The following is a 21,224-nucleotide window of genomic DNA, read 5'->3' on the forward strand; positions in this document are numbered from 1 at the left end:
AGGACGCAGATCGGATCCCAATAATTTATTGTTCTTTGTTAAATAATTTACAAAAACAATTGGGATTAAAAATAATAGTGGTTAATTTATGGTATTTGCGATATTTTATTGTCTTTCCGGATTTTTTTGGTTCTTGCTACACTTTTTTTGAGAAATATTTTGTAAAACATTCGTCTAGGTGGCTACGATACAGTTATTTTAATAATCGTTTTAATATTTTTTGTAACGTTTTTATTTTAATGTATTTTTATTTTATATGTTTATTATTTATAAATATTATAATAATAATAAAAAATTAATAAGTCTTAAAATATATATTTTTAAACTGCCACGCTCGCTAGTCGAGCTCTGGGGAAAACAACGTCACATCCGGTCTCTTTCGGGTTACACAGGGCTCCAAGATGGCGGACACCGGTGTGGTGGAGACTCTCCTACAGCGTGTTGAGAAGGCGGACGACGGCGTGGACAGCGTGGATGTGGCGACCAGCCTTGGGGTGGACCACCAGGTCATCGTCGGAGCCGTGAAGAGTCTGCAGGCTCTTGGCGACGTGAGTTTCTTGGGCTGAGAGGCGGCGGAAGTCAACGCTGTCAGTTATTTTGACTGATGCAATAAGGACGTCAGATAAAGCTGACAGCGAATTAATTAAAATGCAGCTCCGAGGTAGTTAACGATGAGTCCCAGGTGACAGGTGTGTTTGTTCCCTGCTGTCCAGGTCATCTCAGCCGAGCTGCGCTCCTCCAAGCACTGGGAGCTGACGGGGGAGGGCACCGAGATAGCCGAGCAGGGCAGTCATGAAGCCCGGGTCTTCAGCTCCATCCCCCCGGAGGGTCTGGCCCAGAGTGAGCTCATGGTGAGTGCCTCAGGTGGACGGATCATGAAGGTTTATACTAGGTTTAAACTTAGTTGTTTACATGGACACTGAAGAAAAATATGAGATAAATGTGTTTACATGCCCCAAAACATCAATCAGAATATATAACGATCAGCCACAACATTAAAACCACTCACAGAAGAAGTTAATAACATTGATCATCTTGTGACAATTCAATGTTCTGCTTCAAAACCTCTGGACCAGGCATTCATGTGGTTGTTACTTAGACACGTAGCACCCACCTAGACCAGACCAGACCAGGTGACGGTTTAGTGACGCTACTTTTTTTCCCCCCCTGTGTAGAAACTGTCCTTTGGGAAGATCGGCTTCAGCAAGGCCATGTCCAACAAGTGGATCCGACTGGACAAGGCCCACGAGGGCGGCCCCAGGATATTCAAGACTGTGAGTGTTCCTTCATATCGACCTGCTTCAGTGGCTTTTTCTTGAGGCAGTCCCGTTCTCATTGATGTGATTTTGTGTGTGTGTGTGTGTGTGTTCGTTTTTTTTCGGCCTTCAGATGGAGAGCATAGAAGATCAGGTCAGACAGAAGCTGCTTCAGGTGCAGAAAGGCAACAGCACTGAGCTGGAGGAGAAAGAAAGGAACGAGCTGAAGAAGAGAAAGCTGCTCTCTGAAGTGTAAGTCCTCAGACATTTATGCATAACAGTATGAATGTGTGCTGAGTCTGCTAGTTGGTGGGAGGAAAAGATTTCCTTTCACAAATCAGCTCAAATAGAACAAATGTTTTAGTCAGTGGTCTGGTGAAGTTTTTATCAAGCGACGGGAAGCAACGGATCAAAAAAACCCTCAGTTCAGACCAAATAAAGGAAATATAACTTTCCATTTATAACTTAAAGAACACTGAAAGTCAGAAACCTTTGCCCGTGGCATCAAAAGAAAACCGTCTCTAATGAATCAGAAGCAGGAACAGCTGTTTGTTGTCTGTGCGTGTCATGACTTGAGAGAAATAATGCCTAATCTGGATCAAGCTGATTGATTTCTGCCCTGACATCAGTGAGTGTAGAGACCCGCTCAAAGCTCAGGTTGTTACTCAAACCCTGAACATTTCACTGCTGTGTTGTTTGAAGCAGTGGCAGGAAAGTGTGCCATATAAAGGTAATTAAAGACACCGGTCATTATTGAGGAATAAGGCTGCATTAACTTCACATGGTGTGTGTGCAGTGTATTTGCACGGATTAACCACGGTCAACTAAGGTTTGTTGCACCGCAGACGAGGACACTTGGATTTTGGTCGTAGATGACGAAAAGATTCTCTGGATGGACACCATGTTGCATATTCCCCCGAAATCCTCTTATACTCTGGACGAAATCTCCCATAAACTAGTAATCGCGCTACATATTTATAAAGCGGGAACAACTGAGCGTCCTTCTCTTGCGGGACAGATTTATCCTGTCACGAAATATTCTCAGAGCATATAAAAGCTTTTTTTTTCACAGACAATTTTAAACAAATGCATATTCTCGTGTGGCATTTTGGATAAAAATCTACATGTACACTTAAGTTTTTATGCCTCAGCCTGTCAGCCAGGAGTCTTTCCATCACAGCTGCTTTAGCGCTGAGAGTCCAGCCACTGTGATTCCACGTATGTTTAGATTGCTAATGATGTTTATGGACTCAGAAAACATTTTTTTTGATTCTATCAACTAGCTGGAAAATGAAACTCCCTTGGTTTCTTACTTTAACTGGTAGGAATGGGAGATGGATATAATATTTAGTTCACTTTATATTAAAGTAGGCCTTATTTGTTGTGACAAAGGGACACATTGGGATCCCCTGAGGGGAACTAGGGGTTGCGGCTGGGATCTAGGGAATCTAGAGCTAGGGACTAGGGAGAGGGAGGTCTCGAATACCCTGATTAGACTTCTGCCACCTGTTGTGGTAACTGAAAATCAGTCGCTTGTCCAGTGCAGATGAGAGCTGGTCAAAATACCAAGTTGGGCCTCAATATTTATTGCAACGCATAGATGATGACTGAAGAGAGGCAGTCTCTCCTCAGCTTTTATAAAAGCCTAAACAATGTTCATAGCTGTAGTTACGTCATAAGATTGCATATGACTTGACACAGCACATTGTACTAACATCTCAACATACGCCTCATGACACGCATAAAACTTCTCCTACACTTTAACCATTATTGTGTGGTATACAGTGACCTATTTCCAGAACACATGAACACAGAAAAGGGTACTTCAAATACCCCCTTCAGGATGAACTCCTTCTGTTAATTCTCACGACATATTATACAATGGAGCATACGACAACATATCCATTCATACCTTGCAACCACATGATTATCATAAGGCAGAGCTTCTGTCCAAGACACAAGCTTCCACTCTACATACAATCTAATGTATCCACAAAATACACATCAACATCAACATACACATCAAAATATTAAGTGACATTTGAGAATTTCCCTCACACACCGCAACCCAACTTCGGATGAGCGCGCAGAAATGGATGGATGAAAACTCTGCATTGTATTCTGTTCTAGCTTTAAGCTTGCGTAAAGTCGTTGTAATTTATATCTTTAGGACGGTGAAGTCTTACTGGATCAGTAAAGGCAGCTCCTTCAGCACCACCGTCAGCAAGCAGGAGACGGAGCTCACCCCAGAGATGATTGCCACGTGAGTAATAATTCTTTTTATTTTTTTTTTAAATACAAAACTGGAACATGTGTCCCATCAACCTCCCTGTGTCAGTCAGTGACAGCGTGCAGGTCTCAGACTGAGGACACAGAGAAACATCTGCCCAAAAATGGGGACAAGTCCAAAGACATGGACTTAGTCCTAAAGGCAGGGCAGGACAAAAAGAATGATTTAACGTAGCAACGTAACTGAAGCTCAGGGTTCATATGGACTGGAGTAAGGCTGCAGATTGTCCTGAAATATACTAATAAAGTATAAAAGTTCAAAGTCCCTGATGCTCTTGCCCTGTTATGTTATACCTGATCTGTGTGATATATGAGTGTGGGCTAATAGTCTTCTTGTGTCGCGTTGCAGTGGCAATTGGAAAGAGAAGACGTTCAAGCCGTACAACTTTGAGGCCATGGGCGTGGCTCCCGACTGCGGCCACCTGCACCCGCTGATGAAGGTGCGATCACAGTTCAGGCAGATCTTCCTGGAGATGGGGTGAGCAGCTGTGAAAAGACACGTCTCACATTCACGTTCTCATTAAAAACACGCAACATTAACTGTTTTTCTTTCCGTAGTTTCACAGAGATGCCGACCAACAACTTCATCGAAAGCTCTTTCTGGAACTTCGACTCCCTGTTCCAGCCTCAGCAGCACCCGGCCAGGGACCAGCACGACACCTTCTTCCTGTCTGGTGAGCAAAGACTCTCTTGTCTCATACAAATTCTCCGTCTGAGTCCAACCCAAGACATTTCTGATCTTTCAAACCGATCATCGTTTTTCAGACCCGGCGCTCGCCCACGAGTTCCCTCAGGATTACCTGGAGAGAGTGAAGAAGGTCCACTCAGAAGGAGGCTATGGTTCACAAGGGTGAGACATAATCAAACTACCATCATGAGTAGTAACATTAGAGTTGGTGTGCGCAGCATCTCACATGATTCTTTAACAAATATGGCTAATTTTTTTTTCCTGTGTTCAGGTACAAATACGACTGGAAAATAGAAGACGCTCAGAAAAACCTACTCCGCACTCACACTACAGCAGTCAGCGCCCGCATGCTATATAAACTTGCACAACAGGTGAGTTACACGATTTGTCCCAAACAACAAGGACGCCAGTATTTGTCTTTTGAATTAATCTTTAGACATGCGCCTTAAACACACCACAGTTTTTCTGGACTCCAGGTTGGAAAGCTGACCAAGAGCCAGGCTTTAATGGGAGTAAATCCTGCACAGAGATTACAAACTCTTGTGGAAAGAAGAGACTCACATGTCCGACGTGGGCGTAATGTTCCTAATAATAATCACGAAGCTTTGCTCTCTCTCCTTCTGTTCACCTTTCCGTCCACCAGGAGAAGTTCAAACCTGTCAAGTACTTCTCTATCGACCGGGTGTTCAGGAACGAGACCTTGGATGCCACCCATCTAGCTGAGTTCCACCAGATCGAGGGTGTGGTGGCCGACTACGGGCTGACGCTAGGAGACCTCATGGGTGTCCTGCATCAGTTCTTCACCAAATTAGGTCAGCATGCACAGATGATACAAGGAACTGGCTTTCAGCATTGTTTCGGAAATAATATCAGTCCATACTACTCTGCTTAAAGTCTTCAGACATTCAATAATTTTTTTTCTCTTCTAGGAATTACCAAACTACGCTTCAAGCCGGCATACAACCCATACACAGAGCCCAGCATGGAAGTGTTCAGCTACCATGAAGGTACAGAGCATCTCAGATCATCTGTTTCCTATATGTCTAACTGGTTTTACGTCCACATACGGCTTAGTTTCCACCAACAGATTATATTTTCCTCTCGTTTTTCTGTTGGTATGTGGCAGCTAACCTACATAGCAGTTTCATTGTGAAAACAAAGCGTTCAGATCTCATTAGCTGCAGATTAGCTCTTAAATTTCACAAAGTATTTTGCATTCTAAGATAATGCCATGACAGCTTTTTTTGTGTGTCCAAATCTTACTTGGCAAACTGAATGTGTAAAGTGGCTCTAGTTTGTGATTTTAACTCTTCCACCAACTGTATATAATACATTTTCTTTCCCACACATGCAGGTTTAAAAAAGTGGGTGGAAGTAGGAAACTCTGGGGTCTTCAGACCAGAGATGCTGCTGCCCATGGGTCTCCCTGAGGATGTGTCCGTGATCGCCTGGGGCCTGTCTCTGGAAAGGTGAACACACAATCTAAACTCCCCTCAGCTTAAGGGCTCCTCTGATCAGAAACGAGCTCTTCAGTTTAGAGGCAAGCGCTTCAGTTCAAAAGGGAGCTCTTCAGAACAGAAATGAGCTCTTCAGTTCAAAAAGAAGCTTTTCAGTTCAAAAAGAAGCTTTTCAGTTCAAAAAGGAACTCTTCAGTTCAGAAACAAACTCTCAGTTCAGAAACAAACTCTCAGTTCAGAAACAAACTCTTTTCTCAGAAACAAGCTCTTCAGTTCAGAAACTAGCTCTTCAGTTCAGAAACGAACTCTGGCTCAGAAGCAAGCTCTTCAGTTAAAAAAGGAGCCCTTCAGATCAGAAACGAGCTCTTCTGATCAGAAACAAACTCTTCAGTTCAGAAATGAACTCTTCAACTCAGAAACGAGCTCTTCAAGTTCAGAAATAAGGCAGCAAACATTAACAAATCTTCAGTCAGTTCACACGTATGAGACAGGAAGTGTCTACCATTTCATACCAGTAGCGCAGGTTGTAGGACATCATCTTTGTGTTTGAGCTTCATCTTGGGTCATTTGCATGTCACACTACGTTGGATCATTGGACACTTTGTGTTTAAATCTCATTATATTTGAGTTTTAACTAGGGATCACTGTCACCTCTAATGAGCTGGGATCTGTGAGAGCCTCTAATCCACGCTGTGTAATCCTCCTTCTGTTGTTTTTGCTCTCATCTGCTAAACACCACATAAACACTCTGGCTTTTTTTTTTTTTTTACGGCTGCATTTTGCACAACAAAAACTGTCGCTCACTCAGTCCTCCTCTCTGTCCCACAGGCCCACCATGATTAAATACGGCATCAACAACATCAGAGAGCTGGTGGGACACAAGGTGAACCTACAGATGGTCTACGACAGTCCAATATGTCTACTGGACTCCTGAGTTTCACCCAGCTATCATTATCAATACTATGGATGGACCCATTTTTTCTTCTTGACGCCTCGGTTCTGTGTCTCACTCTTTTTTTCCATATAATGCTTCAGACAGATCTCAAGATATTTTCCAAGGGGCTTTAACACACTGTAGCAGCATTTTTATGAACTCCACAGGCTGCTGCTGTGCAGGATATCGGTGTGAGCTATTGTTTTTTCTTTTTGCATAGCGGCCCCAGTTACTACAGCAAGGGAGCTTCTTGTACAGGAAAGTAATACAATTTTAGGATTGTAATGCAGCCTAAATAAAACAACTTTTCCAGTTACCGCAAGTTTTTTGCTTTCTTTTTAGCATGTTCTAGCTTTTACGGGCATGTAAAAAGTTACAGATCACAAAGATTCCAAGGAGAGTCACTCTGCTACAGAGGCTGCTCCTGAGGTGCCCACCATTTTCTTCTGTAAAGCATTTGTATAATGCCCACCTAGCTCACCAATTAGAGCAGGCTGGGCTTTTTAGGAGGGGGAGCGTGTGACACTATGAGGTCACGACCTCAGCAGCAGCAGAGTGTTGCATCATGAGGTTTCCCTCAGCAAGAGGCAGAGTGCACCCCGGACAGGTCGCCAGTCTATCACAGGGCTAACAAAGAGACCAACAACACTGACACCCTAACCACACGGCCAATTTTAGAGACATCAATTGACCTAATGTGTATTTTTTTTGGCCGCGGGAGCGAACCGGAGGTCCCGGAGGGAAGCCCACATGGGCACAATGTGCCCATTGTTATGGTGTAGGGGCACTATGGCGGCCTTCCGCTGGTTGGCTGGGGGATACACCGTATAGCATGAGCTTGGTGTCTTGGGGAGGCTGGGCCTCCACCTGCAGCCCAGTGGGCGAGGTTCACGCTTCCAGCCCAACCTCGAGGCTATTAGTGAACGGCTCCTATTTAAAGACTCGTTGGTAACTTGATGATGTCATCATGATGTCATGATGACATCATCTAGTCATCATGATGACATCATCAAGTTACTAAAGGGGGTCTTTAAATAGGAGCCGTTCACTTGATGATGTCATCATGATGACATCATCAAGTGATGTCATGATGACATCATCAAGTTACTAAAGGGGGTCTTTAAGTGGGAGCCGTTCACTTGATGATGTCATCATGATGACATGCGACCAACAGGAGCCATCATGATGACATCATCAAGCTACCAAGGGGAGTCTTGACATCATGATGGCAACTTGATGATGTCATCATGATGTCAAGACTCCCGTTTTTTTTGGCTGCAGGAGTAAACCGGAGATCCCGGCGAAAAACCCACATTATTATAGTATAAAGACACTATAACAGCCTTCCACTGATTGGCTGAGGGATACACCGTATAGCGTGAGCTTGGTGTCTTGGGGAGGCTAGGGCCTCCACCTGCAGCCCAGTGGGCTGATTGTCAGCGGGTGAGGTTCACGCTTCCAGCCCAACCTCGAGACTATTAGTGAACGGCTCCTATTTAAAGACTCTCGTTGGTAACTTGATGATGTCATCATGACATCATGATGTCATCATGACGTCATCAAGTCATCATGATGACATCATCAAGTTACTAAAGGGGGTCTTTAAATAGGAGCCGTTCCCTTGATGATGTCATCATGATGACATCAACAAGTCATCATGATGACATCATCAAGTTACTAAAGGGGGTCTTTAAATAGGAGCCGTTCACTTGATGATGTCATCATGATGGCATGCCACCAACAGGAGCCATCATGATGACATCATCAAGCTACCAAGGGGAGTCTTGACATCATGATGGCAACTTGATGATGTCATCATGATGTCAAGACTCCTGTTTTTTTTGGCTGCAGGAGTAAACCGGAGATCCCGGCGAAAAACCCACATCATTATAGTATAGAGACACTATAACAGCCTTCCACTGATTGGCTGAGGGATACACCGTATAGCGTGAGCTTGGTGTCTTGGGGAGGCTAGGGCCTCCACCTGCAGCCCAGTGGGCTGATTGTCAGCGGGCGAGGTTCACGCCTCCAGCCCAACCTCGAGACTATTAGTGAACGGCTCCTATTTAAAGACTCTCGTTGGTAACTTGATGATGTCATCATGACATCATGATGTCATGATGACATCATCAAGTCATCATGACATCATCAAGTCATCATGATGACATCATCAAGTTACTAAAGGGGGTCTTTAAATAGGAGCCGTTCACTTGATGATGTCATCATGATGGCATGCGACCAACAGGAGCCATCATGATGACATCATCAAGCTACCAAGGGGAGTCTTGACATCATGATGGCAACTTGATGATGTCATCATGATGTCAAGACTCCCGTTTTTTTTGGCTGCAGGAGCAAACCGGAGATCCCGGCGAAAAACCCACATCATTATAGTATAAAAGCACTATAACAGCCTTCCACTGATTGGCTGAGGGATACACCGTATAGCGTGAGCTTGGTGTCTTGGGGAGGCTAGGGCCTCCACCTGCAGCCCAGTGGGCTGATCAGCAGAGGAGGCTGGGCTGGAAGGTCCAACCTCGAAATTATTAGTGAACAGCTCCTATTTAAAGACTCCCGTTGGCAACTTGATGATGTCATCATGATGTCATCACGATGTCATCATCAAGAACAGAAAGGCCATGCCCCCCTTGGCCATGTCCAGGTGTCGTGATTCTAGAGGTCTATTTGAAACCAGCCAACTGGAGACAGCATTACGAGGTCATGACCTCAGCGGAACGTGTGACACCATGAGGTCATGAGGTACGGACAGACACCTAAAATAGGCCAATAAAGGCAAACAGTTATGCTATTATTACTGGAAGCAAAGGCAAAGATGCTTTCGAGTGACCTTTAAAACACCCTAATAAACAACCTGTTGAACTGCTTTGCTTTCTACATCGATATGAGTAGAAAGAATACATAGACTAGCACTTATAGTATTTACTACATGTAAAACCATGTAAAAGCTGCTTTATATTCAGTACACTGATAAGAACATATAAACAAATGTTCAAAATACAGATATATTGTTTTAAAAGTTGCATTTTATCCTTCATCCCACAGAATGACTTTTCATAAATCCTCATCTAAAAAAACAGACTATTTACAGACTAACATTCAGTGCTCGAATTAACCCACTAAGCTGTAGCGACAGGAGGTACGTGACGTTGGCTGTACAGAAGCTGTAAATATGAACAGTTTCTTTGCCCAGGTTTCTTTTAAATGTTTAAAACTTCCCAGAATCGTATCACTTGTTTCAAACTTGGGAAAATGTGGGATTTTGTAGATCAGCATTTAAAATGTGTTTTTATTGAATTGTTTAAAACAAAATAATAAAAAGTTTCTGAGGTTTAATTACCATTCCCTGATTTTAAGATTCTAAGTCCTCGCTATAAGAATGTTTCTCATTATGATGACACCTTTTTTTTATGGTAGAAAAACGTGCTTCCATAGATTCAGGACTATATTTAACATTTTAAACAGAAGTCAGTCAGAAATGATTAAATACGTTTTAAAAGCTGCAAAACAAGATGTGATTAAAATATGCCCCTCTTCCTCGTAAGTCTTCAAGCTGTTGTGTATTTGAATAAGCTGCATTGTTTGGCTCTTCATCCCAGACAGGGTGATTCCACGAGCGCGTGCGACACCTGCGATAAAGGCTGCAGGATTAAGGCGTCCTGTGTATGTTCCTGGGGAGTTCCTGGGACTCCTGTTAAGTCTTCCTCTTACTTTAATCCCTCAGTGTCTTGAAATAACATTTTACTGAGGTGTGTTGAGATGGCCCGCTGGTGTGTTTACAGCTCGAAAGCAGCTTTGTTGATGTCAGGATTTACGTGCCTACTGCACCTTTCCTTCGCGGAACACGAGTTGAGGGTTACAGAAGTAAAATTACTTTCACAAGTGACACACGCATCATGCTGGGAAACAAATAAATAAAATGACCTTACAGATAATCTCTTGTTGCACAGGTGGATTATGATGGTGCAACAGATGGACAATCTTTCAGTCTCATGCTGCCAGGACAAATCAAGCTGACCATACTGTAGCTCCTCTATTATACTGCATTACATTTTAAAAAACTTTATTTAATCCAAAAAAAAAAAAAAGACAGCAAGCTTTTTGTACTCTATTAAACATCATCTAACGATGAACATTGAAGGTCAGGCACATGGAGATAATATCCACTGATCTTCTCCTCTAAACCTGTCTATGAATTCCTCTTCTCGGACTGTCGGCTTTGACTTTTCTCTATGTGACTTGTGAGTGAGACAACAGTCTTAAGTCCTCTCACATAATACTGACAAATCCCTTAACATGTCAAGAGACTCTGCGTAGTCAATGGAGTCGGTTTCCCAGTATCTGCTGGCAGTAAAGGAGAACATGAGAGGGGGATTCAACTGATCTCCTTACAGCCACATCTCCAAAGCATCTGAGCTCACAGACGGTCTATGATGCTAGCTACCAAAGCTGTTCATGAAAAACAAGTCAGAAGTCCCGGGGGATGCTGAGCTCCCTGCTTGGGCCTGGGCTGTTGGAGAAAGGCTGTGGAGAGTAGTGGCTCGTTGGGCTGTGTGAGTGTGGGAAGAAGGAGGGCATGTAGGGGATGGCAGCCAGCAGCATCGGGCTGGCCTGGGGGCTCTCGTCGTGAGTTAGGGGAATGACCACATCATCTTGGTCCCACACGTGGAAGGCATTGTGGGCGAACGGATGCGCTGAAGGAGGATGGCTGGAGGCCACTTGCTTGTTCGTCTCCTTGTCCTTTTCTTCGTCACCAGGCGGACCCAACATACAGTCTAAACAAAAGTAATAGATAACTGTTAGAGAAAGTATTGGACAAATGGTTGATGGTGCAGCTAGGCTAAATGTTGCTAATGGATATAACTTTGAAATAACTTTTCCCAAAATAATTTAATACACTAGCCAAAAGTAATAAACAAATGACAAGCTGGTTTAGTCATGGAAATTCATAAATGTTGGCATTAAAAGTATGCTAATGAATAGCTGAAATTGTTAAGTTAAAGGGTGAAATAACATTAGCTGAGTTAAAAAAGTATGCTAATATAATGAATAACTAGTTGGATTAGCCACAGATAATTCACGAGGTTAAAGTTTAAAGTGGGCTAATGGTGCAGCTAAATGAAGCAGTTGAAACTGTTCATTTAACTGGGGTGAATGGTGAACATTAGCTAAAACAACATTATTATTTTCTTAAATAGCTAAAACTTAATACTAAGCAACTTAATTGTTTAGCCATTGGTGACTCATAAAGTTTTAAGTAGGCTAATAGACAAACTAGCTAACAGATAAACAGCTAAAGCCAAATGGGTGAAATAGCTGGCTAAAAGTGACAAATAAGCAATTGAGACAGATTATGTGCACGGAGAGAACGGTGAAATAACATTAGGTAAAAAAATTGTAGAGCTAAAGTAATGTGTAAATACATTATTTAACAAAACTATTTGTGAATTAATGGCTATGTTGCTAATGGCTATGTTTAGCTGTCTTTTTTTTTTTTGATAAATGTTTAAAATACTCAGCTAGAAGTAATGTGTAATTAGTTATTATACAGTATTGACTAAACAGTGAAGTTAAATAAAAAATGAATACATGAACAAATTAAACATTCAGTAAAGAACTAAATGGATGAACCACTGGTAAAGTTACAGTTAACTCCTAAAGTAGTAGCCAAATGTGTGAAATCGCCACAACAGTACAATGCTGTAGGTAAATGGTGAAATAACATTAGACTCAATTATTAAGTGAACAACTTAAAAAAAAGTTAAAGTACGCTAATGGGTAAATGGTGCAACTGGATTGCTACAGGTCGCTAAAATAGCTAAAATAGTTAGCCAAATGGGTGATTTAGTTAGCTAAACGTTATGGATAAGCAGCTGTATTTCTGGTAGAATAACAAAATGTAAAGGTTAGTTAACACTAATAAATAAATAGTATGAGGCACTGGTAATTCATGGAGGTTAGATCCAAAGTTTCCTAGCTGACAAATTGCGCAGCTAATTGAGATTTAACCGATCAAATAAAATGAATTGGCATAAACAGTTAAATGTACAGGGCAATGGTGAACTCACATTATTTGAAATGAATAGGCTAAGTGCACAATTTTAAAGCTTGGCTAAAAGTAATGAAAAGGGTTTGTTTAAAAAGTGGATGGTCAAATTAGCTGAAGGTAATTCACAAATGTTTAAATTAACAGATAACAAAAAGTAGATGACTTACACTTGAAATATAAAGATAGACTTCTACTGTATTAAACATCAAATTGACAGATCTATTAAAAATACTGTTTTAAACACCTTCAACAATTAAACTGTAATCCACAGGCTACATTTCACTTTTAATCAAATGTGTATGTTAAATAGTGACTGACTGTTAATATTTAAATTACATGTAAGAAGTACCTGCTATGTCAATGGCCAGGTCCTTGATGAGATGTCCAATGATGGCGTAGGCAACTCCAACGACCACCAGTGCGGCCATGAGCAGGTAGATCACCGCCTTTGGTAAAGGGATGAGCTCTTTCACTGCAGGTTTGTACTGCTTGAACATAGGGTCCTCCGTTGTGGCTGAAAACGGGTAAGCGTGTCCTTCATCAGAGGAGTTCCACCCAGAGATGTTATACCCATTCATGGTTCAGTGATGATGAGGACGATGATGATGATGATGGTGATGATCACTTATAATTGGACCATTCTGCAGAAAAATGTAAAATTCTGCAAAGAAAGCAAAACAAATATGTCAAAATAAATAATTTAAGAACCTATGACACTTTCCACGGACACCCTGAATTCTTTACCTTGTTTTCAACCTTTAAATCCATCTGAGTGATTCTTAGCGCAGCAGTGTTGATCTGTTGGGTCCTTTTGTGCTGGAAGGTGTTGGAGCTGCTGCCTCCTGCTCAGACCTTTATGCTCAAGTGGAGTGTGTGTGCGTCCTGCCAGCAGTTGTAAAATACCAGCTCTGTCCACACGCCGCCGCTCGGCTCGGCTCAGCGCAGCTTTACTCGCGCGTCTTTACGCACGGCTTCGCCGCCCTTAATTCCTTAAATTTCCCGAGAAGCCGCCTCGTTGGAAATCAGTCAAGCCTTTTCCGATGCCCTCACGGCTATTTTTACTGATCCAGTTTTCCAGACCTTTTACCAGGCACTGAGGGAGGGTGCCAAACTGAATCAGTTTCTCAGTTTTTTGATCCGCAAGACTCCTGGTAAATAGAAAACTAAGCAGCTGAAAGTCTTAGATTTGTTGATCCCGCTTCGGTGCAGCAGTGCGTACTCCATGTACAGAAATGGTGGTTAAGCGTCAGAGCTTGTGCCACAATTTCTTCTGAACTGAACAAACTCTGAGTACTAGAGGGCCTGATCCCCAGCTGGACGCAGTGAACTTGTCTTAACCTTTCTTGGCACCTTATTGAGTTGTGGGCCTATTATTAGGTCTGTACTGTACACATATGTGCTTTTGTGACCAAAACCTTGTTCAGGTCAACATTTAACATGCAATGACAAAACAATTAGTACAGAACATCTACAAAACACATGAGGTTTTATAGTGTTATTTGGTGCATGTTGAGTCTGGAAGAAAAACAAGAGAGACAAAAAAGGATAGAAGTGATTGATGGATGACTTGTTTGGTTTGCACATATACATTATAATTAAGATGTTTTGCAAACATCAAAACACCTTAATGCTCTTGTGGGATGCGGAAGTGATACGGCACAGTTGGAAAGAGCCCAACCTACCTACATGAAGAAGGAACATCGGGGCCGGATCGAGACAACTTTGACAAACCAAAGCCTTTTTAAGGCCTCATTTGAAACCGAAGCTGCCTCACGAATGCTGCACACCCACGAGTCCAAAAATCATGAATCATAATCCTGTATTTTGGTTTGTAGTCGGAGAATTAGCATGTTCGCCAAAGGCGTTGAGGAGTGATGATTATGACTCATTTGTAACCAGCCGGGGTTATAATCCAGATGATGATTTGAGATGAAAAGCCTCCTAATTATTAAGTATTAGACCAACAGAGCTGCTGCAGCTCACGCCTGCATCTGCCATCTTTCTTTCAGTGAGTTAATTTCAAATAAGTAGGGAGCCATCAATCCAGCCTCTGTCCTCCCTGACGCAAGAGACCGTTAGTACCCAAAACATGAAAAGCGCACTGGTCAAACACACAGGAAAAGGAAAAGCAGCTTCCTTATGTAACAGCATGTAGAACATGAAGCCGAGGATTTAACGCTTCTATAATTCCTTCCTCTTCAAAGAAATGAAGCTGGAGGTCTTTATCTGCTCAGCGGCCGACGCACCCAGCCTCACATCAGCCGAGGGATTATATGATGAACAGTGAAATCATTTTGTAGGGTTCCTCAACTATCCTGGAGAAGGAGATGTGAGGGAAACTATGTACCTTAGTTATTTCTTGTATTAAAATAGCTTTCAGAAACACATAAACCTTGTCTAAATTCAGTAATTCTGGTGTTTTCTCTGTGAGAACATGTAGTCATGCTCTGCGGTCAGTTCCAAGTTTTTGCATGTAAAATATATTTCAAACCGTATTATTTGTTTCTTGCTTAGTGATGGAATTGATAATAATCAGTAATAGGACAATCCTTCTTCGGCTATCAGTGTTTTTCCTGTCGTTGTTCTCACTAATAATACTGAACTTCAATCTCCCGCAGACATTTCAAAACGCTTTTATTTATTTATTTATTCGAAGCTCTAATTGACATCTTTGACCTCGGGCAAACCATGCAACATTATAACAGCTTAATGTTGGAGCTTTTAAAGTGCACCTACATCTTACAATAGTAAGATTACATCTTACGCAGACAACACAATTAAAACAAGTGTTATGGGATATGACAAGTGTAGCATCATAACTGTTCTGCATTAACCTCCAAACTGTTACCACAGTGAAAGAGATAACCGCTTACTGCTGTGACCGGGAATAGAAAAATAGCTCTCTTGAGAAATGTTTCTTTTCTCTTGATTACACTCTGCAACAGTCCACACGTGTGTCCTCTCGAAATGAAGCACTCAAACATATTTTCTACAAACCTGAGAGGAAACATTCATTATACAGATGACAATTTGTAGAAATTATCCGAAAAGTTTGTGCGAGTTTTATTCTTGTTGTAGCTTCTCTGTGTTTTCTATTTGCCAAAAGTGAAGGACTGCAACCCCGTGATGGCTCTGCCCAGGATGAGAGCGTGGATGTCGTGAGTACCTGGAAGAGGAGACGAATGTTCATGAATTCAATCTCTCTGGCGTGAAACAAAGATTAAAGATTAAAGATTAAGGTCTCTCGGCCAAGTATACTATAAACAACAGCACAGGGCAGGTTTCTGTGTTTCTTACCTTCATACGTGTTGACGGCCTCCAGGTTCATGACGTGGCGGATGATGTGGTACTCGTCCGCGATGCCGTTTCCGCCCAGCATGTCTCTGGCCTGCCTGACGATGTCCAGGGCTTTACCGCAGCTGTTCCTCTTCAGCATGGAGATCATCTCTGGGGAAGCTCTGTTGAGCCACAATGGTTCGGCATTATTTTTCAGTGAGGGGTGACACTATGACTCGAGTAAGTATTCCTGTAATAATCTGAATAAAACTAAATAATAAATTTGTTTTTCTGCTCATATTTGTCCCATGTGGGGTGATGAGCTTCCAGGTAGCAAAACAAAGCTGGAATTAATGTGGACAGCAAGCCATACCCTTCACTTACTTCTTCTCATCGATGAGTCGGCCCAGCTGCAGACAGGACTGCAAGCCGATGGTGATCTCTGTCAACATGTCAGCCATCTTCTTCTGCATCAGCTGATTTCTCGCCAGCGGCACCCCAAACTGAATTCTAAAAAAAACAAAAAAACAACATTATGTTAATCAATAAATAATCAAACTCAACTAAAGATAATCATTTGAGCCATCTGACCTGTCCAGAGTATACTGACGAGCAGCATGGAAGCAGAACTCCGCAGCGCCCAGAGCGCCCCACGCGATGCCGTACCGGGCGTTGTTCAAGCAGCCGAAAGGACCCTGGAAGCAACAGGACAGGTCTGATGAGCTTGTGTTTATGTTTGTAGTGCGTAAGTGGGTTCATGCAGTCACTTCACGCACCCCCAGGCCGGAGACGTTAGGCAGCAAGTTCTCCTCAGGAACCTCCACCTCGTCCATGAGGATCATCCCCGTGGCCGACGCTCTCAGGGAGAACTTTCCTTCGATCTTGGGCGTGGAGAGGCCCTTCATGCCGCGCTCCAAGATGAAGCCGCGGATCTTCCCGTCGTCACACTTGGCCCAGACTACGGCGATGTCTGCCACTGGGGAGTTGGTGATCCTGAAGGTACAATTAGAGAAGACGTTAGCGAGACGCGTGAGCCAGATTTATGGTTGTGTTGCAGCCACGCAGACAACTTTGACTGGTCTGAAGTGCATTTCCTCGTCCTAGTCTCTCAGCGGCCGGACAAGCTCAGAAAATCCTCCCTCCTTCTGCCTCCTACAAAACACCTACCCAGATGTCTTCTCTCTTTTCTGTGTTGCAGTGATTTCAGTAAAAGTAACTGTCAAACTTTAATAGCTCCAACTGTAACATAAACTCAAGTATTAAGCATTAATGCTTACACCACTGTAGTCTCTCTGCATAGATCCCTTGCGGAAGTATAAACCAAGCTTTAGTGTGCAGTGGCAGGCCGCAATCTTTCAATCAGGAGAATATGTTCTGAAATATCTTACAAAATCAGTTTAAATGTAATTTCATGCCAGTTTTTGTCTGTGATCAACAACATATTTGATTATTTTATGAAGTTAGTTCATCCTAGACTCCTGCTTACGTGTATGTTTTAAAGTTTTAAAAACTGCTTTAGCTGTGAACAGCTCCCCCAAGTGGACAACTAATGAAACTGAATGAATATAAAATGTGTTCCTATGCAATATTGATTCAGCTACGAAAAAAAATAATATAATTTTGAGTTTGATAAATTGACATAAATGTGCCTATTGTTGCTGAGGAATGTTACATAAATCCTGAAAGGGGCTTTTGAGACACATGAGAGCGAATAGATCTTCCAGGTACAATATTAAATATTAAAACCTTTTTCAGAATATGTTTCACTTCTCACTACTACTATTACACTACCCACCAAGTCTTTGAGCCAGTGAGGGAGTAGGTGCGACTGGATGGATTGTACTTGGCTCTGGTTTCCATGCCGCTGGGGTCGCTGCCGTGGTTCGGTTCCGTTAAGCCGAAGCAACCCAGGATCTCTCCACGAGCTGCCAGTGACAGTGTAGGCAAAGTATTAATACCTCCAACCAATCTCTTGGTAGATAAAACTGAATGAAACTGGAATGGTAACCGCTGAATGCTGTTTAATCTTCTCACCCAGCTTGGGAAGGAACTTCTGTTTCTGCTCCTCCGTGCCGTAGGCGTTGATGGGGTGCATGACCAGCGACGACTGCACACTCATAACTGAGCGATAGCCGCTGTCCACCCGCTCCACTTCTCTGGCAATCAAACCATAAGCCACGTAGCTTGTCCCAGCGCAGCCGTAACCTTCACGTCAAACACAGAATTATTAAAAAAAAAAAAAAAAAAAAAAAAAACAGAAAAAAGACAAAGAATCACACTTTTGTAATCTGGTCACAGACTAACACACACATTTCTCAAAAGCAAACAACACACACAGGTCCAGTGATCACAAGGACAAAGTCTATTTTGAGTCACTTATGTGAAAGATATTCAGCTGTTATAGATGTGTTGTTAAACCTCATGGCTTTGACTTTAAATGTTATGACAAACACACATGTCGTAGTCTAGTTGTGTGCGTGCAGACCTTTAATAGTTGGGCCCAGGACTCCCATCTCCCCCATCTCCGACACAATTTCTCTGTGGAACACTGAAAATAAAAAAAATAAGAGATTAAGAAACAGGAGCTCCTTTATTTTAAGATTAAAAAAACATCATAAACATCATATGAATAAAATACAGTCTAATGCTGAATGAAAAATAATAGTAATGAAAGTATAAACCGCGCACTCACCTTCATTTCTGTTTGCCAGCAGGATACGAGGCATGAGTTTCTCCTGGCAGTACGTCCGGAAAGAATCCCTGATCATGATCTCGTCCTCTGTCAGCTGGCCCTCCAGGTCCAGGGCATCTTGCCAGTTGAACTGGACCTTAGCTGTAAGACGTTTAGGGTAAGAACAATGTTACATTTACCATGGGAAAAACATATGTTCTGGTAAAAGGTCCAATTTCAAAACGTTATCTAGGGTTTCAAAAGTGAATAGTTGTCTCCACCTACCTGGTTTAACTTTCTGCTCGGTACTCTCTGCATCTGTGGTTAAAAGACAGATAAATTATCAATATTGTACGTGAAAGTTTTTTCGCTACCTAAGATAGTTCATGGGAACGCAAGTGACATTTTGAGTTAGTAATATATATCTAGAAGTACAATCATAGTTGAAGCAAATAGCTAATAAAAAGTTCAAGTGAATGCCTTTTAACGTCACAAGTTCTTTTGTTACTCAGCCCAACTAGTAGTTTTGGAAATCAGGAAGTGTTGCAGTATTAAGGTTACGGAGCAGCAGAAACAAACTACCTTGAGCATAAATGGATTGATGTGTGGAGAAACACACGATAAATCAGGGCTCTTCAACGTTTTCCAGGACAAGGACGCCCAAAATGATGGAGAGATGGAGCGGGGACCCCCTACTTATGTATATGTGTATTTAAAGACACTTAAATTTGTGGAAAGAAATGCAGGGGGGTATAAAAAAAATGTCTAACCCTGCAGTACCTCCACGGACCCCCTGGGGGTCGTAGACCTCCTATTGAAGACCTCTGCGATAAACAGCCCTAACATTTAGTTAACTCTGCACAGTTTCACATTAAAAACTCATAAAAAAATCACATTTCCCCCCGTGGATGTCAAACGATTCTTCACGTCGTACGTTCCTCCGTCTACATAGCTTGGTGTACAGTCAGTTTTCGGTGCTTGAATCATCCAAACACTCTCTATCTCATGTTCTGATCAACACACACTGATTCTGTATTGTTGTGGTCCACTGACAGCTGCACTTGCCACTAACCACTTGGAGTGGCCAGATGCCAGTGTGGGTGGTGCGACTTCCCCTTATAACTTCCCACAATAACATCTCTCTCTGGCTGGTGGTGGTCATAGTACTCACCACGTCTGGCGGGTGCTGCAGTTCCCTGTGCCCTGGAAGCTGAGATGATGGCACATCTGTGAGGGTTGACCAAGAGACGGCACACAGCGCTTCTTAATGCCATGATGGAAGTTAAAGTCTGTAAAGATAAACACACTGTTATGATCCACGTTCATTAAATTGATGACTTAAAATTTGTGGTAACGTAAACCCTTGAAGGAAGGCAGGAACTTATACAAAAAGGTCTCTAAACTGGAGAGAAGAAGAAGTAGTAGTATGTTGGATTGGAAGTAGTCTTGAGAATATTGTGTTATTTAAAGTTATTCAAGCGGGTTCATTCTCTCTAAACGACGTCAAACTGTTTTAAATTGCGAAATAAGCTGTCCCAGTGTCAACAGACCTCGGTGCATACAGTTGCAAATATAGCCAAGCTAGGCTAACTCAGGTAACTAGAGTTAGGTAACTTGTAGCTACAAGCTAACAACGCTAGCTCGACCTCGCCAGCTCGTATTTCGGGTAATTTTTAAATGTTTAACAAAACAACATGGTACTGTAGGCATAGGGCGTGTTAAGAATATAAGTTAAACCCACGGCGACGGCTCTGTGAGGGGCTTTTACCTGAGTTAAATAGGACGGATAACCCTGCTCCTGGCTTGTCTTTCTGCTCCTCAGGTCCACACAGCGCTGTCACCCCTAACGTCAAAACATGGAGCATACGTCATCACGTAAAGCAACCCGAACGAGCCATGATGCGTGTGAAAAAATAAAAGCGCTGTTAAATTAACAAACTACCCGGACTTTAAGTACATGCAAGGCTTTAAAATCCTCGTTTTAATTTTGAACGTATATGTACTCGTTTGTATCCTTTTTTTTGTTTCTTGTTCTATAATAATTGTACTGTGTTGCTTACAATATAATGTATTATTCCTGCGTAAACATCGATTTGTTTTGTCTGTGTAAAGGCTTCACATATAAAAGCGGAGACAAAAAACCAGAAATAGATTATTTATCTCTTTGTTTGTGTCCAGTCATCATCTTTAAAGATAGCGGCGTTTCGAGGACACTCCGGCCACGACTCTGATTGGCTGATTAGTGGGGGAGTGGACCTCGCTTCCGTTTTCAAATTAAAAGCCTTTCAGTTCCAAGGAGGTATTTTTTTAAACAAACTTTATTTAACATATCACAATAACATATAACAATGCATATCATTAACTGTATAATATATGTATATAATAATACATGATATATACACTAAGTCTTTTAAGTTTTTTTTTAAAGAAACATGTATGTTTACTCCTCCTAAATTGTTTTGTAATATATATATCTATATCTATATATATGTCTATATATATAGATCTATATATATATGTTACTTCCCATTTAAAACAATTGTAAGGTTAAGATTACACCCAGAATAATATATTGTTGTAAGAAAA

At 42.1% G+C, this 21,224-nt stretch overlaps 2 protein-coding genes across 2 annotated transcripts; one reads left to right on the forward strand and one right to left on the reverse strand.

Annotated features, from left to right (window-relative positions):
• The first annotated feature begins 388 nt into the window (after window positions 1–388).
• On the forward strand, window positions 389–6,970 carry farsa (phenylalanyl-tRNA synthetase subunit alpha). The gene is made up of 13 exons (XM_084570216.1): window positions 389–548; window positions 714–851; window positions 1,176–1,274; window positions 1,390–1,508; window positions 3,427–3,519; window positions 3,895–4,023; window positions 4,104–4,219; window positions 4,311–4,395; window positions 4,505–4,604; window positions 4,877–5,045; window positions 5,163–5,240; window positions 5,588–5,702; window positions 6,519–6,970. Exons 1-13 carry the CDS (start codon window positions 402–404, stop codon window positions 6,622–6,624), a joined length of 1,494 nt encoding a protein of 497 aa, XP_084426342.1. The 5' UTR covers window positions 389–401; the 3' UTR covers window positions 6,625–6,970.
• A 7,732-nt stretch (window positions 6,971–14,702) lies between these two features.
• On the reverse strand, window positions 14,703–20,499 carry gcdhb (glutaryl-CoA dehydrogenase b). The gene is made up of 12 exons (XM_084569930.1): window positions 20,407–20,499; window positions 19,810–19,927; window positions 18,924–18,956; window positions 18,660–18,800; window positions 18,453–18,515; window positions 18,002–18,172; window positions 17,763–17,892; window positions 16,744–16,960; window positions 16,559–16,662; window positions 16,352–16,477; window positions 15,989–16,149; window positions 14,703–15,857 (listed from the first exon to the last, which is right to left on the reverse strand). Exons 2-12 carry the CDS (start codon window positions 19,910–19,912, stop codon window positions 15,784–15,786), a joined length of 1,323 nt encoding a protein of 440 aa, XP_084426056.1. The 5' UTR covers window positions 19,913–19,927; window positions 20,407–20,499; the 3' UTR covers window positions 14,703–15,783.
• Between the last annotated feature and the right edge of the window lie 725 nt (window positions 20,500–21,224).

This window comes from Chelon labrosus, assembly GCF_963514085.1.
Source record: "Chelon labrosus genome assembly, chromosome: 21".
NCBI lineage: Eukaryota > Metazoa > Chordata > Actinopteri > Mugiliformes > Mugilidae > Chelon > Chelon labrosus.

Coding starts and splice junctions, on each gene's coding strand:
- farsa (XM_084570216.1), top strand. CDS start 402: ATGGCGGACACCGGTGTGGTGGAGACTCTCCTACAGCGTGTTGAGAAG. Junction 1,275..1,389: donor GCCCCAGGATATTCAAGACT/GTGAGTGTTCCT, acceptor TTCGGCCTTCAG/ATGGAGAGCATAGAAGATCA. Junction 5,703..6,518: donor TGGGGCCTGTCTCTGGAAAG/GTGAACACACAA, acceptor TCTGTCCCACAG/GCCCACCATGATTAAATACG.
- gcdhb (XM_084569930.1), bottom strand. CDS start 19,912: ATGGCATTAAGAAGCGCTGTGTGCCGTCTCTTGGTCAACCCTCACAGA. Junction 18,957..19,809: donor TGCAGCACCCGCCAGACGTG/GTGAGTACTATG, acceptor TTTTAACCACAG/ATGCAGAGAGTACCGAGCAG. Junction 18,801..18,923: donor CGAGCAGAAAGTTAAACCAG/GTAGGTGGAGAC, acceptor AACGTCTTACAG/CTAAGGTCCAGTTCAACTGG.